Source organism: Zosterops lateralis (genome assembly GCF_965231275.1).
Source record: "Zosterops lateralis genome assembly, chromosome: 24".
In the NCBI taxonomy this organism is placed as follows: Eukaryota; Metazoa; Chordata; class Aves; order Passeriformes; family Zosteropidae; genus Zosterops; species Zosterops lateralis.
This window is the reverse complement of record NC_139784.1, coordinates 869,597-885,990: the sequence shown is the minus strand read 5'-3', so window position 1 is coordinate 885,990 and position 16,394 is coordinate 869,597. Positions and strand designations below refer to the sequence as shown.

The window sequence follows — 16,394 nt, the reverse complement described above, 5'->3', positions numbered from 1 at the left end:
AGACCAGAGGTCCTTAAAGCTCTTCCTTACAGCTCCAGCACAGATCCAGAGCCACAGGAGCTGCCAAGCAGTGCCACCACAGGTCACATGCCACAGGGACACAGAGGAGTACCTGCAGACACCCACACCTGGATATGGCAGAGGGCAGCTGGATCTAATCCTGAACATCGCCCAGCACAGCCCGCCCAGGACTTCTGGAGCTTCCTGAATCCTCCCTGGCTCTGCCTGCCTTCTTGCCACGAGGCTTCTCTTTATCCCATGTGGGCTCAGGGAGGAAATATCTTGTTTGTGCAATTCCAGGTTTCAGCCTGGCCCCAGCAGCTGCTCTGCTGCACCCTTGGGCAGTGGCCTTGGGCAGCTGCTCTTTGCACAGAGCTCATCAGATCCTATGGATTGAATTTGTCCCCTACCAAAACCTTCCTGTAATTAACCCTGGACCTGATTGTTGGGCCAACCAGCTTAGCTGAGACCCAGCCTGGCCATCTGAGCTCTGTTGAGGGTCCTGAATGAGCTATGGAGCATCCTTGAGGGGCACCCTGCTGCCCTGTAGCTCTACCAGGCAGCATTGCTGAGATGTTTACATTTTCAAGGAGTTTGAAAACTCAAAACTGGAGAACAAACAAAAAACCCACCACGCTTTGGGTAAAATTTTCAAAGAAGGGGTAGGAAAGGAGCACCTTAGACCTTTCCGAAAACCTGTGCTGGTCCCACCTCTCCCTCCCTCCCTCCCTTCCTGTGGCTTTTGTGGTGTTGCATAAAAGGTTGATTTGGCACTGTGGTGCCTGGGGAAGGTTCCAGATAGTGAAAAGTGGGTTAAAAATGTCATTCCTGCATATTTTCCTTTGGTTTTCCACCCAAAGTTTCACCTGCTCCTCAAGAGTTTGGTCTCTCTGCTGTAACCACCCCGATGGGACATTGGCCCTGACCAGCAAGTGAGAGAGATGGAGACACTTCCTGTTGTGAAACCTTCCTGGAAGAGCTTGGCTTGCCCAGGTGGAGCTCATTTTTCCTGTCCAGGGGGATTTGATCTCATCCGTCCCTTCTGTGAGGGTGCACAGCCTGTTCCACTCACCAGCCTTGGCAGGAAGGTCCATGTGGGCAAACCTTGGAGCAGCCAGGATGAGCAGGAAACTGAGGAGCAAACCAGGGTGAGGGGTGAGAGGAGAAGGGGCTGCAGGAGCTTTACCTTCATCATTGATGTAGGCATCGAAGTCAAAGGTGCTGTTGCTGGTGAAGTTGCCAGTGAAGTTGCCAGTGAAATTCCCGGTGAAGTCATCCATGAAGTCATAGAAGGTTGAGTTGACCACGGTGTCGTTGTCCAGCCCCAAATCCTCCAGGAAGGTGCTGTTGGGGGGAGGCCACCGCACACACTTCTGCCGGAGGTTGCCCATGAAGAGCTGGAGGCCGATGAGGGCGAAGACGCTGAGGCAGAAAACCGTGAGGATCATCACGTCCGAGAGCTTCTTCACTGACTGGATCAGAGCCCCCACAATGGTCTTCAGCCCTGGGGGGAGGTGTCACTGCTGAGCTGATTGCTCATTTGTTAATTGTGGGGAGCAGGCTGAGGTGTCCTCAAACGGTGCTGGCTTTGGTGGGGACGTGTGTCATCACTGAGCTCAGCCCCCAGCTCTGTGCTCACATCACATCCCAGCTCTGTCCCCACACATGGCTGGGTCCCCCAGAACTGTCACCTTTGGGTTGGTGCTGGTGACTTCCCCATCCCAGCCTTGGGATATCCAAACTAAAGCCCATCCCAGCCTGGCAGCCACCAATTCATTTAGATTTTCTTTTTTCCCTAAATGCCACAATCTGGCACTCCAAACCACTGGAGTGAAGCACTTTAGAGTGGGACATGGAGAAGCTCTTTGCTGGCCCAACTGGATGATGCTGAGCACCTCTCCCAGCTCCAGAAAAGCCTCTGTGGTCTAACTCTTGTCCCTGGGTGCTTGGGAGCTCAGCCAGACCCTTCATCCTTATCCCTTCAAGCTGGAAAATCCCTAGTGTGCCCAAGTAAAGGTGACAAAGTGACATGTGGGTTAACTCATCTCTCCCCGCAACATCACCATTCCCTCCCCAGAGGAGGCTCATCCACAGATCCTCAGTGGGATTTTTCCATGGAGGGTGGAGTTCCTATCCGCCAAGGTCTACATGGATGATGGGCAATGCTGGGACATCCCAATGTTCATTGTTAGAGCTTCTCTGAGCCCAGAGCTTTCTCACATGGAGAAATTCTCCAGGGAAATGATTTTTAGCCCTGTCCTCCTGCCAGCTCCTCGTTCCCCAAACTATTTAGGTAAAATCCTGTTCTTCAAGGTCAGATGTTCTAAACCAGCTTATTTTTGCCACTGCTATTTCTGCAGAGCCCTTGGGGATGTCATTCCAGAAAGAAGCAGCAGTTTACATTTTGCTCAATGCAATTTTTAGCCTGTTTGATGAAGAGAAAAAAACATTCAAATGTGAACCCTCACTATCTGGACCCTGCAGGGACACCACAAGGATTTATTCACGACAAGGAATTTGCATTTTCAATTCAATCGCACTCTTCAGATTTCCGTGTGCTTTCACCAGGTGTTGAAAGCACAGTGTTGAAATGGTATCAAATTTGGAAATCAGCAATCAGAGGGATTTGATAAGGTGCTCCTCACATGAGTCTGGATGTTTCAGGTGATGTTAAACCAATACCTGTTAAATATCTCAGCTGCAGCACCAGAGCAGCCAACAATGGTCACAAAACTGAGCCCATAGCTTCAAAAATGGAGAGATTTGGTTTATCAACCCCATAAACCCACTGGGAGCACCAATTCCCTTAATTCACCTCCAAAGAGAGCCTTAAAAACATCACATCTGTCCTTTCAGGGGCTGCCAAACAACCTGACAAGTGCAGCTGATTTCAAGATGTAAAATCAGCAGGACCTGACCCAAAAGCCAAATTACGTGGAAAATTTATCAAATGCCTCATTTTCTCTGTTTTCTCATGGAGCGGCCAAAAGAACCAGGAATTGCTGATGACGGTGGGAATAACTGGGCTCAGGGGAAGGCATGGAGGGGAGGCCCCTCCTCTAAGTCCCACCTGGTATCACTGTGATGGTTTTCAAGGCACGGAGGACACGGAAGGTCCTGAGAGCAGAGATGTTCCCCAGGTCCACAAACTCGGTAATGTAGCTGTGGGACAGGAGAGGGAAGAGCTCCAGGGGCTCTGCCTGGAACACTCCTTGTTCCTCCAAATTTCCCTCCTATCCTCCCCATCCCACCGGACTCACGCCATGGAGATGACCATGAAGTCCAGCCAGTTCCACGGGTCACGCAGGAATGTGAAGTCATCGATGCAGAAGCCTCTCGACAGGATCTTGATGAGAGACTCAAAGGTGTAGATCCCAGTGAAGGCATATCTGAAATGGGACTGGTCACTCAGGAGACAGTTGCCCATATCCAAGGTTTTGTCCACCCCACCCAAGGAGAATATCTTGAGGAGCTGAGTTTGGGGGCTGTTGGTTTTTTGGGGTGTTTCAGCACTGGGACAGGTTTTCACCTCACCCTGTAAGGTGGGTTGGGACATCTTGAGGTACCAATCTCTCTGATGACCATTCTGCAACACTTCTGTCCCTGCTGATGTCCCATCACCCCCACGCTCTTTGTAAAGCCCAGCTGAGACATGACTGTGCATAACCACAGCAGAAAATTCTGGATTTCCCCTCTCCCCTGGGTTGTCCATGGTTCCTGGACAGGTGGATCAGCTTGGCTTCTCCAGGCTGACAGTGCTGACCGACCCCAGCCCAACCTGCTCCTCCAGGCTCTCCAGACATGGGGACCCCACCAGATTTTGGGCAGCTCTGAAACATTCTCACTCTTCAATGCCATATGGAGAGTGTGGACATCCCTTCCGAGGGCCAGTGACACTTCTCCTGCTCTGAAGGGTGCCTGGATCCCCACCCCCACTCTCTCAGCCTTGTTGTGTCCCTCCTGAGGGACATTGTCAAGCTGGGCTGTCCCCATGGGTGGGGGAGGTCTCAGGACTCACTCCACATTCTTGGACCACGCTGGGGGGTTGCTTAGCGTCATAAACACGCAGTTGGTTAAAATGGTGATCATGATGAACATGCTGAATAATTTAAAATCTAGTCAAGGACAAATGCTCTGGGTGGTGCCTGGATCCCCCCTTCCCATGGTCAGGAAGCCAAGTGTCCCTGTTCTTCTTGTCCTGGCTGCCTCCTTGGTCCCTCACCCTGCCCTGCTCCTCTCCTTCTTCAGTCCTGTGCTCACACTTCCCTCTCTTCCTCTCTGCTCCCGTGCATGGTCCCAGCTTCTTCCCTTCTTTTCTGCTCCCCTTCCCAGCTCTATGGTGCTGGCTCTGCCTTCCTTTCTGCCTCCTGTGCTCCTTCGTATTCATCACCTTGGGATACAGCTTTCCCTTCCTTTCATAGTCTCTCCAGACCTCAAAAACCTTCAACCTCTTTCTAGAAAGTTCTAACTCTTATGCTTAGACCCCTCTACCGCCAAACCTCCCTCTTTTCCTCCTCCCTCGTGGCCATGAACCCCCACTTCCTCCAGAGCCCTGCTGGTATCACTTCTATCTTCCCTGCAATGCCCCTCATGCTCTTGGGCTCCTTTCCTGCCTTTCCCTCTCTGTCCTGGTTCCTCTGCTTCCCTCTCCCAAAGCCTCCTTGGAGCTTCCCTGCTCACGCACTTCCCAGTGGGACCAGATTCCCTGACCCATGACCATTTCCCTTCCTTTCCAAGTCTCCCCAGACCTCAAAACCCCTCAACCTCTCTCTAGGAAGCTTCACCACTTGGGCTTCTTCCCTTCCCAAACTGGTTCCTCCCTGCTCCAACCTGGAGTGAACTCTTGGTGCCACCAAGGTGCCCATCAAGCACCTACTTCTCGGACTAAAGCACTGCACAACAGGTCCTGGCTGTGCTGGGGCCCAGGAGGTTTCCTTACCACCCCCTCATGAACCCCTTCCCTTGTCCCTCTCTCTCCTGGGGCTGTTTGGACTCTGAACAGCAGAGCTTGACCTGTCCATGGAGTGGCATCACAGAGATCAAGGATATGAATGGATGAGGATTTTGATGGCTCCTCTGCGGACAGGGTGGAAGGGCCCCAGCATGTAGAGGGCAGGGGTGGCCGAGAAGCGGAAGATGGACTTGCCCTTGTTGAGGACTATGAACGTCTGTGGAGAAAAGAGAGGGGGGGGATTAATCCTTCTGCACCCCCCAAAACACCATAGACCAAGGGCTGCCTTCAGAGGGGACATCTCTCTGCATGTTTGGAGCTCCAAAGGCTCAGAGATGCTCTCTGCTTTGGAAGAGAAGCAACCAGAGCATTTTGGGGTGGTGGATCACCCAGATGGGCTCAGGTAAGCATGGTGGAAAGCACAGGAGGTTTCTGCTTGAGCCTTTTGCTTGGGACTTACACTTAAGGCCAAACCTATCATGGACAAAGCTCTGGCTCTCACCTTCTTGTCCTTGTAGAAAGGGTCCAGGTCCTCCAGGGGGGTCCCAATGAGCTCCAGGGGTGGGTCACCATAGATGAGGGGCAGGTTCTTGCCGGCTTCCAGGTCACTGCTGGGCTTGACCTCCTCCTCCTCGGGCATCTCCACGTGCTGCCGCTTTATCCGGAGCGCCTCGGCCTCGGCCATGCGCTGCTCGATGGCGGCCAGCGAGGCCGGGGTGAAGGGGCGCAGGTTCTCGGGGCCCGGGATGTGCGGCAGGCCAGCCATCCTCTCATTCTGCTTCTGGGCCACCTGCGCCCTGCCTGCGGGGACAGCGGGCTGAAATGCCACCCAGGGACATCTCAGGGGCACTCAGTGGCAAGGTCTCAGTGGGGTTTTAGCAAATGGGTTTATGGCAGAAACGTGGAGCTCACAGGGAAGGTTGTCGTACGTGGATCATGGAGCAACCTGTGTGTTCCTGCTCCTCACAGACCCCCATTCCCTTTTGGAGCTGGGAAGCCTCAGTCTGGAGGAGGCTCAGGGGTATCTTCTGGCTCTCCACAACTCCCTGACAGGAGGGGCAGCCAGGGGTGGGTGTGGGACTCTGCTCCCAGGAACAGTGACAGGATAAGCGGACACAACCTTAAGCTGCACCAGGGGAAGTTCAGGCTGGACATCAGGAGAATTTTTTCCCCAGAAAGACAGGACATTGGAAGGGGCTGCTCCATGGTGGTGGAGTCACCATCCCTGGAGGCGTTTAAGGAAAGCCTGGATGTGGCACTGAGTGCCATGCTCTGGGTGACAAGGGGCTGTTGGGTCATGGATTGGACTTGAAGATCTCAAAGGTCTTTTCCAACCTCATTAATTCTGTGATTCTACCTCCGATCAGGAGGCACCATGAGGCTGGGACACCCGATGTCCCTGTCACCACCTGGCTCTGTCAGACACACAATTTCACAACCCAAACACGGTATTTCAACACAACCAAACACCTTGGGGTGCAGTGGCCTCTCTCCAGCTGCCTCCTCTTGGCAGGGCATCAACAACTTTGCTCCTGCAGCTCCTGCAAGGGGCCTCTGGTGCCCTAAACGAGAGGTTCCTCAGCCAGAGGAGCTGGGTCCTGCAGGGCTGTGGCCCTGGCACAGCTCCCAGCCATGGGAAGCATGAGGAGCCTGCACTGGTTGGGTGGCTCTGCTCCCAGGAAGCATTAAAATCTTATCCTGAGCCAAAAAGTAAAGCAGTAATGGCACTTTTGAATGTTACAGGGATCAGGATGACTTCCCAGAAGGAATAGGGTGGGTGGATTAGGAAAGGTGAGGATGTTCTGCTGCACAAAAAGGGTTGGAGAGAGGGAAGTGTGGAAGAGAGGAGTGGCTGCACCTGAGGGAAGAGGTTGACATGCCCTGGGAGAGGTGGAGACGCTGGCAGAGGCTCCCCCAACACCACAGAGGTTCTTGCTTTGAGCCCTTGTGCCCTGACAATGCCCCATGACCACCAGATTGTGTGGGACATGAGCCCAGCATTCTGTAAAACACAACCCTGTTTCTCATGGATACTGGGACAGCTGCACCTCTGTGCCTCACCCTCTCAAACCAAGCATCCCACTGGCAAACCAAAACTTTCTGTGAAGCTGCCAAGCACCTGCCCCCCAAAAACCTTCAGGATCAATACTCCTCACAGCCCCAGTCCTGCCATGTTGAGAGTTGGAAACCCTCAGCCCTTCAGGATTAGGGAGAACTGGACATTTACAGCCCTGATGGGAAAAGAGACTGGAAATGGAGCTGAGGGGGCTCAGCCTGGAGAAAAGGAGGCTCAGGATGGTCCTTCTGTCTCTGCACAACTCCCTGACAGGAGGGGACAGCTGGGGGGTTCAGGCTCTGCTTCCAGGGAACAGGGACAGGAGGAGAGGGAACGGCCTCAGGCTGGGCCAGGGGAGGTTTAAATTGGGTGGTGGGAAAATTTCTTCATGGAAACGTTGGCCAGACTTTGGAACAGGCTGCCCAGGGCAGTGGTGGGGTCCCCATCCATGGAGGGGTTTAAAAGCTGTGTGAATGTGAGACTTGGGGACAGGAGCCAGTGGTGGCCTTGGCAGAGTTGGGCTTTATGTGATCCCTGAGGGCTCTTCCAACCTGAAGGATTCTCTGACTCCATTTGTTTTAGGAGAGTTTTGTCCTTGTTGAAGGGGGTTATTTAATGGCACAAACTGAGACACATCACTGCAAAGTGGAGTCTGGCCCCAGCCCAACTTGTGGCCCCAACTGCTGCAAAACAGAGCCCAGAGCAGGTCCCCCATGAGGGGCATGGACCCCAGAGGTGGGACCTCATCAAAGCAAACAAAAAGGGAATTTTGGCCCTCAGGTGTCTCTGGGAGGAGACAATGCCTGGGCAGGGACAGAGGTGCCACCAGTGCTGCTTCTCATGGAATTACTCAGGGCTTACACTCAGCTCCTGCTTGAGCAGAACTTGAGCAGCTCTGGGACCTTCCCCTCGATAACAGGGAGCTCAAAAAAGCCAAAAAGCACCGGGCTGTGTCTAGCTTTATCACCCCAAATCCCATTGGGAGTGCGCTGGTGCCGGGGATGACAGAACACCTCCGGCTGGGAATGGATCCATCGTGATCATCGGGAGCAGCAGCCGCGCTCCCGCAGGACCCCTGGACCCCACGGGAACCGAATCTCTGGCAGCTCTGAGCACTCAGAGGAGCTTATTGCTTTGGGCAGCCTCAATTTCCCTGGCAGCCAGGATTTGCAGAGCTGTCAGGACCAGCCCATGGGCTGTCCCAGGGCGCTGCTGTCCCACCCTCCGTGGAGGGGGTGCTGCCCGGGCCGTGTTTCCCCGGGCGCTGCCGCTGCGGTTCCCCAGCGCTGTCCCCGCTGCCGGAGGTGGCTCTGCCTCCAGCTGCCACCAGCGATCAGCGCCGGGCTCGGGTTTCCGCAGCCCCATGACTCTGCTCATTCCTGTGCCGGCCGCAGCCGCAGCGAGCGGCCCCAGCCCCGCTCCTGCCCGTGTCCCTCTCGGTGTCGCTGGGCTGGAGCCGCCGCGCCGCACCAGGAGCGGGCTGGCAGCCACCGAGGGAGATGCTGGGGCAGGGCAGCACTGCCTGGGCTCACACCGGGAGGCTCAAAGGGGGTGTTGCCCCTGGCATGGGAATTCTTTGTGGCTTTTTGGGGTTTTTTTTTGCAGCTCTTGGTCCTGCTCTGAGCCCTTTGAGGCCACGCAGAGAGGATGGGATGGCTCCAGGCAGCAGGGGCAGGACTAATCCCGTGTCCACATCCCACACACCACAGTCGGGAACCCAAATTCGGAAGCAAAGCCAAGCCCAGGCTCTTTGAGGGCTCAGCCCAGCACCCCTGTGTCCCCAGTGTCCCCAGTCCCACACCGGTGTGGGTGGGCACAGGGTGGGGTAAATGGTTGGGTCCCACCAGCCCAGGTGAAGGGTCCCACCCTGGAACCAGCCCCTGGCCATGGGGACAGGAGGAGCAGCCCTGCCCTGGCCTGGCATATCCTGGCACATTTTTAGCAGCTCCTATAAATAACCCAGATCAAACTCTTTGTGCCTCCATAGGTAAAGGCAGTTCAGGCCCAGTGACAGGTGCCGCCCTGGGCACAAATCACCCACGAGGTTCCTCAGGGCTCTGGCCCAGCTCTCCAGGATCTGAGTCCGCCAAGAGTTCCTGATTAAGGAAGATCCCTGCCCCATCATCATGGGAAATCAATCACTTAAAATGTCTCTACAGTGCACTCTTTAATTTGCTTCTTAAATTTTGGCCACCCAGCTAAGCTGAATGACTTCTTTTTGCTGTGATAGAGGTGAGTTGCAGCTTTGGGACACTGCCCATGGCATCTGAACCCCCAGATCCTGCATCAGGAATTGCCAGCAGGGAAGCTCCCAGCTCAGGAATGCCCAGGCTGCACTTGAAGAGAAATTCAGTTCTCCCTGATATTTTTGCTGCTCTGAGGGCACACAAGATTCAGGCTCCAAAATAACAGGCTTGGTTTGGGAGCTCCCAGGGCTGCTGTGTGAGGGGTTCTGTGTAACAGGACAGAGGGTGGCAGGTCCTGTCTGAGGCTGCTGGAAAAGTCACCCCATCCAGACACTTCATTCTGCCCAGAGAATGACCTCCCATGGGCTGAGGAAGAGGAGGGGAGGACATTCTTGGCTCTGGGGGACACAAGAGAATCTTCTTGCACCTGCCTGACGCAGGCTCCAGCTTCTCCCTCCCTAAGGCATTTTTCTGGGGGATCCCCTGGAGTCTCCTATGCTCTGGGGGAGCATCTGCAGCCCTGGAGTTTCTCATGGAGTCAGCCCAGAGCGGTGCAGATTCCCCCTCACCACACTCGGGGCCGGGTTAGTGAGGGCAGGCACCGCTGGGGGTGTGCCAGGGGTGGAGGCTGCTCCTGGGAGATCCCAGCCCTACCGACATCGGGAACAGCAGTGGGATGCCCTGACCATCCAAACAAAGCTCAGGGAGCTGCCCTGACTGCTCTGGGAGGAGTTCACCTGTGAACCTGCCCTGCAAGCTTCATCCTCTTGGGACACTCTGGAAAAAACCCCGCAGAGACCAAGCGGGACACGAGTCCAAGAGAGAAAACACCCGGAGCGGCCCCGAGCAGGTGTAAATCAGCTTCACTCAGCAGGAACAGCAGAGCCAGCCTGGGGCCCTGCAGCAGGGATTAGTGTGGGACAAGGGACTCGTGTGACCAGGGCAGCAAGGGGACAGACGGTGCCAAGCGGGCGCGGGGCTGGCCGCGCTCTGGAGCTGTTAGCACCCAGCGCTCCGGAAACCAGAGCCTGTCACACCCCGCCCAAACCCAGCACAGTCCTGCAGCATCCCCTCCGTGCCTCCCAGAACCTCCTGGAGGCACCACTTCCACCCCAACAGCGCCCGGGGCTGATGCCCACAGGAAATCCCCGATCCCTCTGCATTCCGAGCATCCCCGGCAGGTGGGCACGGTGGGGCAGCAGGGCCCAGCTGGTCCCGCAGGGTTTGGGGATGAGTCACAGCTCAGCCCGGGGAGCTCGGGGATGTCCCCAGCGCTGCCGTGGACACCATCCCCCCCTCCAGGAGCAGCTTTGCCTCTCTGTGCTGGGCTGCATTGCCTGGGCAGCAGGGAAAGGAAGGGTGGGGATTCTGCATCCATCCCCCACATCAGAGGGGTATGGGATGAGTTCAGAGGAGGCCACGGAGCTGCCCTGGAGCCAGGCTGGGAGAGCTGAGGGTGCTCACCTGAAGAGGAGAAGGATCCAGGGAGAGCGCAGAGCCCCTTCCAGGGCCCAAAGGGGCTCCAGGAGAGCTGGAGAGGGACTGGGGACAAGGGATGGAGGGACAGGACACAGGGAATGGCTTCCCACTGCCCAGGGCAGGGCTGGATGGGATATTGGGCAGGAATTGTTCCCTGGGAGGGTGGGGAGACCCTGGCACAGGGTGCCCAGAGCAGCTCCAGAGCAGCTCCAGAACAGCTCCAGATCCAGGCTGCCCCTGGATCCCTGGCAGTGTCTAAGGCCAGGCTGGACAGGGCTTGGAGCAGCCCGGGACAGTGGAAGGTGTCCCTGCTATGGCAGGGGTGGAATTAAATGGTTTTTAAGGTCCCTTTCAACCCAAATCATTCCATGATTCTGTGATCCCTGAGCCATTCCCAACCCTGCTCTCCCAACCCTACTGTGTGTCCATGAAAACCCCTCCCCACCCCTGCATGCATTGAACAGGTTTTAAAACCCCCCAAATTCCATGGATTAGGCTGCCAGGAAAACACAAATTTGCTGCAAGCCCAACCAGGGCACCAGAAGCCTGCAGGGTGACAGGAGCTGTGTTGGAAAGTCTGATGGCTGCAGGTAACCCTCCTGTCATGGTCCTAGGGATGCCATGGGCTGAAAAAGTCTCATGCGGTGTTTATTTGTTTCATTCCTACTGTATTTCCCAAAAACTTTAGGAAAAAAAGGAAGAAGATTGAAAAAAGTTGACATGAAATGGATTTTTTAATCCACAAGTGGCAGAAGGGTGGAGAACTTCAATCCTGCAGGTGAGGGAGATTGACCTCAGGTCCTGCAGATTTCCGAGGGGCTGAGCAGGGCATTGGGATTCTCAGGATTATGGGAATTTCTCTCAGGAACTTGGATAAGTATCCTCAGTTGTGCCAGGCAAAATCAACCATTTTATAAACAAATTTACATCCCTTTCTGTGTCATTGAAGAGTTTGATGCTTCCATCCCTGGATAAATGCTAGTCCCTTAATTCTATGCTGTAAGTCCATTACAAAAACCATAGGGAAAGATCCAGGAATTCTCCACAATTTCCTTTTGCACAAAAATGGCTCTTAGGACACTGCTGTGGGATGCTGAAATTCCACCACCATGGTGGTGCTGGAAACTCGCTGGGTTTTTAGGCTGCTTTAAAGGCAGATTTTAAAGGTGATTTTCACAAGAAAACACCACAATTAAGGAAATTAAGTTACCTCAAGCCTTTTCCCACTCTATTTTAAAATGGTGGTGGGCTCAGAAGACTTAGAGTGAGAAAAAAAAATTATTTTTTATTTTCCAGCATTATCCTTTGAATGTCTGATGTTTTTAAGTGCTCAGTGGGGCTGTGTAGCTCAGACACCTCTTGCCCTGGTGGCTCCCATGAGTGGCACGTCTCAGGGCTGGTTCCTGTCACCACCGCGGCTCTTTACCCTGCTCTGGGTGGGGTTTGTTGCTGTGCCTGCAGTACGGCCCAGGCCAAGTGTGCCAGCAGGAATGTGGGATGTTTCCAAGCACATCCGTCACCCTGGGACTGCCTGGAATCCACCCTGAACCCAGCCAAAGGGAAGGTCTGCTGAAAGCCCTTGGGAAATTATTCCAGAGCCAGCTCAGCGCTGCTGGATGCCTTTTCCCAGCTAGAACAGGGACACTGAGATGCTGCAGCAGTTCCTGCTCCTCAGGTGCCACCACAGTCCCTCAGGCAGGGCCACTGTGTGTCACCCACAGGTCACCCAGGGCAGAGGACAGACTTGGGACAAGGGATGGAGGAACAGGACTGGGAATGGCTTCCCACTGCCAGAGGGCAGGGAAAGATGGCATATTGGGAAGGGATTCCTCCCTATGAGGGTGAGGAGGGACTGGGATGGATTTCCCAGAGCAGCTGTGGCTGCCCCTGGATCCCCAGCAGTTTCCAAGGCAGGCTGGACAGGGCTTGGAGCTGCCTGGGACAGTGGGAGGTGTCCCTGCCCATGAATGAGCTGAGCTTTAAGGTCTTTCCAACCCAAACCCTTCAATGATTCCATGATTTTAAGCACATGGAAAATTAATTCCCTGCTATGGGAACGATGCAGCTCTGCTGCCTTTTGCCTGTCTCGAGCAAAGAGGAGCCCTCCCAACACTCTCCAGCCTCTTCCTGGCAGCAGCCAACCCTCTCCAGCCTTGTGCTGCACTGGGACAAGGACACCCAGCAGCTGTGCTGGCCCTGGGGGATTTCCACAGAACAGGATGGATGCACAGTTCCATGGGAGTTGTGTCCCATTCCACAGCACCTTCCATGGGCCCTCCACCGCTTTGGGTGCTCTGCACCTGCCAAAAAATGGTGCTGCTCCCTCCTCCAGCTCCTTGCAAAGACTCAGCCGAGCCCATCCCGGCACTGCCTTCCTTTGGAGAGCCAAACCCTCTGTGCTGAACCTCCAACGGGGGCACAGCTCCTCCACGCACATCAACCCAAAACATCCAGCCCTGCAGAGCTGCCTCCGCTCCTGCACCAGCATCAAACCCACGAGGGAATGAATTCCCCACGGCTCTCGGATCGGATCGCTGCTGCCCCGGAGCTCCCGGGGCTCGGTGCCCTGAGGCTGTACCTGCTGTGCTCAGGGCGGGGTGGCACACACAGCCTGGGAGCTGTGAAATCCTGGGATACTCTCCCCGGCCACAGATGGAAATAGGAGGTTGCACCATCCTGCAGCCACGCACTGACCCGTTCCTGCCTGGAGCCGAGGATGCCACCCCATCCTCGCTCCTGCTGTCCCTGCTGGGGGACAGGGCATTTCTGGAAAGGGGACACCGGGCTGGGTGGCGACTTGGGGTTATTTTTGGAGGGTTGGCAGTGCTGGGAGCTTGAGCAGCCAGGGAAGGGTTAAAGTGGGGACCCTGCACTTGCCCACTGCCCACCCTGCACTCGGGTGTCATCCGGAGCTGCGGCTCCTCCCTGCCAGCAGCTCCCGTGTCAGGCTTGGAAAAGATCTGAGCCGTGCTGGGAGGGCAGCGAGGGGACAGCGAGGGGACAGCGAGGGGGAAGGGAGGGTGGTGTGGGGCTGGAGTGATCTGCTGCCCCCCCGGAGTCCCCCAGCTCGGGGGCAGGGGGGCAGGGATGTCCCCAGCTCCGGGGTTGCCGGGAGAGACAGCAGCTCCCACAGGGATGCCCAGCGTAGCACCAGGGGCAGGTCCCAGACCTGCTGCTCCCATGAGATTTGCAATACTGGGAGCCCTGCAACTTCCCAGGGCCGGAGGAAGCCCCTTTTCCCTTTGCAGCCTCTGGATCCCAATTCCCTGGACCAACACGGGGCACCTGGAGCTGTCACAGATTCTGACCCTCACAGCCCAAGGGATTTCATTCACATCCACCTGGAAATGGAGAAGGGGGACCCAAAGACAAGATGTTCCAGGGATTTATGAATCCCAGGAGGGAGGCAGCAGAACAGGAACAGAGGCTGAGCATCCTCCCTGATCTTCCCTGAGCTAAACTGGGATCTTTTCTGTCACAACTTCCCAAAGCATCCACCACCTTCTCACCTGCACAGAAACCACCTCATTAATCCAACCTGCTGCAAGCAGAACCTCGTTAGTCCAATCTGCTGCAAACAGGAACAGTGCTGGGTGTCTCCTCATGGCTCTGCCACTCATGGTCCTACCCCAAATCCAGCAATTTTCCCTGCGTGGAGCTGCCCAAGGGACTCCGCAGAGCCCTTTTGCCTGAACTGGACCCTTCTGCACACATCAGAAAACAGAAAATGCTATTTAAATATTAGCACAGCAGAGTCAAGGCAGGATTTTGTGCTCGTTAATCAGTTCCTGTAAATATGCTTTTCCCCCCTCAAGCCATTATAAATCCGACATTTTTCCTGGAAAGGACCAGACTGGGCAGCTCCAGTGCTGCATCAACCCATCCAGGATCTCCCCGGGATAATGGGACTGACTGGGATATCCTGCTGTCCCCAGGGCTGTATGGAATTGTTGTCTCTTGCTGGCAGCCGCAGTTCCATCCCTTGCCTGCCGCAGGCTGGTCCCTGACAGCTCCATCAGTGCCCGTGAGGGCAGGGGAGGAAATGCTCGGCAAACTTCCCTCCACACAGGCCCCGGGAATGAGGGATGGGGGAATGGAGGGAATGGGGGGAATGGGGACTGACTGCCCCTGGATAAACCCCAAAATGGCTCTGGGGGTGCACAGTGGGCCCTGCCCGTGCCGTGGCTGAAGGGAGCTGGCACAGGGGGATACAGTACCCAAAAACCCCGAGCTGAACCCTACCCTGGCACTGCCTGATTCCTGTGGGGGATCCAGCTCTGAACCCCACCCTGGGCTCACCCTGGAACCCTTTTGGCTGTGCCTGTGCACCCACAGCCCCAGTGTGAGAACAGCTTCCTATTCCCACCCCATCCCTGACATTCCTGTGTGGAACAGGGGTCCCACCACTTGCCCTCTGCCCTCGGGGTCCATCCCTGCTGCCCCACGGGGGACAGGGGCTCTGCAGAGACAGGGCCCTTCCCGAAAGGAGACACTGAGAACACCCGCAGACCTTTCCTGCAACCTTGGCTTGCCCAGGCCGGGGTTTATATTTAGACCTCCAGGAGGAGAAGCCAGGAGAAAGGAGCCTTGCAACTTGTGAGCCCTGCTGAATCCCCTTACTGCCGCGGGGAGGGTGGCTCGGGAACCCACTGCCCGCCACGTCTCCGACTGTCCCCTCTCATCCTGACACAGCTCTGTGGCCACTGAGGGCCCAGTGGCTGCTGCCACCCTTGTCCCTGTGCCCTACCTGCATCTTTGTGGGGACTTTCTCCCCTGTCCTGGACAGTTTTTCATGCAGGGGTGTCCAGCAGGTGCCTCCAGCCCTAAAACACCCCCCCCCAGAGAAAACAGAATCCCATCCACCACCAGTGCCTGGACCGCAAATCCCAGGACATTGCCAATACCACTCCAGGCACGGCGACAACGACCAACCTGGGGACATCCAAGAGCCTGCAGCCCCTCCCCGGGGGCCTGGCAGCAGCCCAGGGCTGACCCCAGTACTTACTGTTGGGTGGAGAGTGCGAAATCCCAAGGAGAGACCTTTTAGGGCCAGAATTTCCCTCTCCTTCGACTCCTGGAGGCTTTGGCTCGGCGAGTTGGCAGAGCAGCTGCTGCTGCTGTCAGATGGTCATGAGTGAAACCTGAGGACATGCGGGGTCCTTCAGGTAGCCTGGCCCGTCTCAGCTGTGGCATTCGTCCCCCGCCGCGCCAATCACGGCGCTGGCGGGCCCGGGGCCCCCGCGGCCCCATCGCCCCCGGCCCCGGCTCCTGTCCCGGGACGCCCCTGCCCCGGGCACAGCGCAGTGTCCCAGGTGTGGAGGTGGCTCCGGGCTGGCTCTGGCACCCGACGGGACGCGGGGAGGTGGAGGGGAGGTGGGAGCCACCCTGGCCAGCGCCTCCCCGGCAGTGACAGGCGACTGGAAAGCGCAGCGGGACAACTGCGAAGGGCGGGGGGGCACTCGGTGCCAACGCCGCTGCCAACGCTGTCCCCGAGCCCGTGGCTCTTTGGGAGCGTCATTCCCATTGTTCAGCACCCTGGAGCAGTCACGCTCCTTCCCTTGCGGGCAAACGAGGGGTGTCTGTCACTTTTTTGTCCCCCCCCTCCCCGGCCACCCTCTTGCACCAGAACATCCCGGCAGCCTCCGATGGCCCCTGTGCCTCTCATGTGCTGCCCTCGGGGACCTCGTGAGCCATAGCCGGGGTGACACAGAAAGGGGGGTTT

General features: G+C 56.3%; 1 protein-coding gene across 3 annotated transcripts in view; it reads right to left on the bottom strand.

The window, feature by feature from the left end:
- Positions 1–15,746, bottom strand: part of SCN4A (sodium voltage-gated channel alpha subunit 4) — a 42,421-nt gene extending 26,675 nt beyond the window's left edge. For 2 of the 3 annotated variants that reach the window (XM_083877340.1, XM_083877341.1), the window contains exons 1-4: positions 4,019–4,102; positions 3,261–3,389; positions 3,071–3,162; positions 1,187–1,504 (exon numbers count right to left, since the gene is read on the bottom strand). In XM_083877340.1, the coding sequence (XP_083733466.1) occupies positions 1,187–1,504; positions 3,071–3,162; positions 3,261–3,389; positions 4,019–4,098 (619 nt within the window). In that variant the 5' untranslated portion in view covers positions 4,099–4,102. Of the gene's footprint in view, positions 1–1,186; positions 1,505–3,070; positions 3,163–3,260; positions 3,390–4,018; positions 4,116–5,047; positions 5,169–5,453; positions 5,753–15,677 lie in introns of those variants that run through there. The other variant, XM_083877342.1, reaches the window with a different exon arrangement.
- Positions 15,747–16,394: the final 648 nt, after the last annotated feature.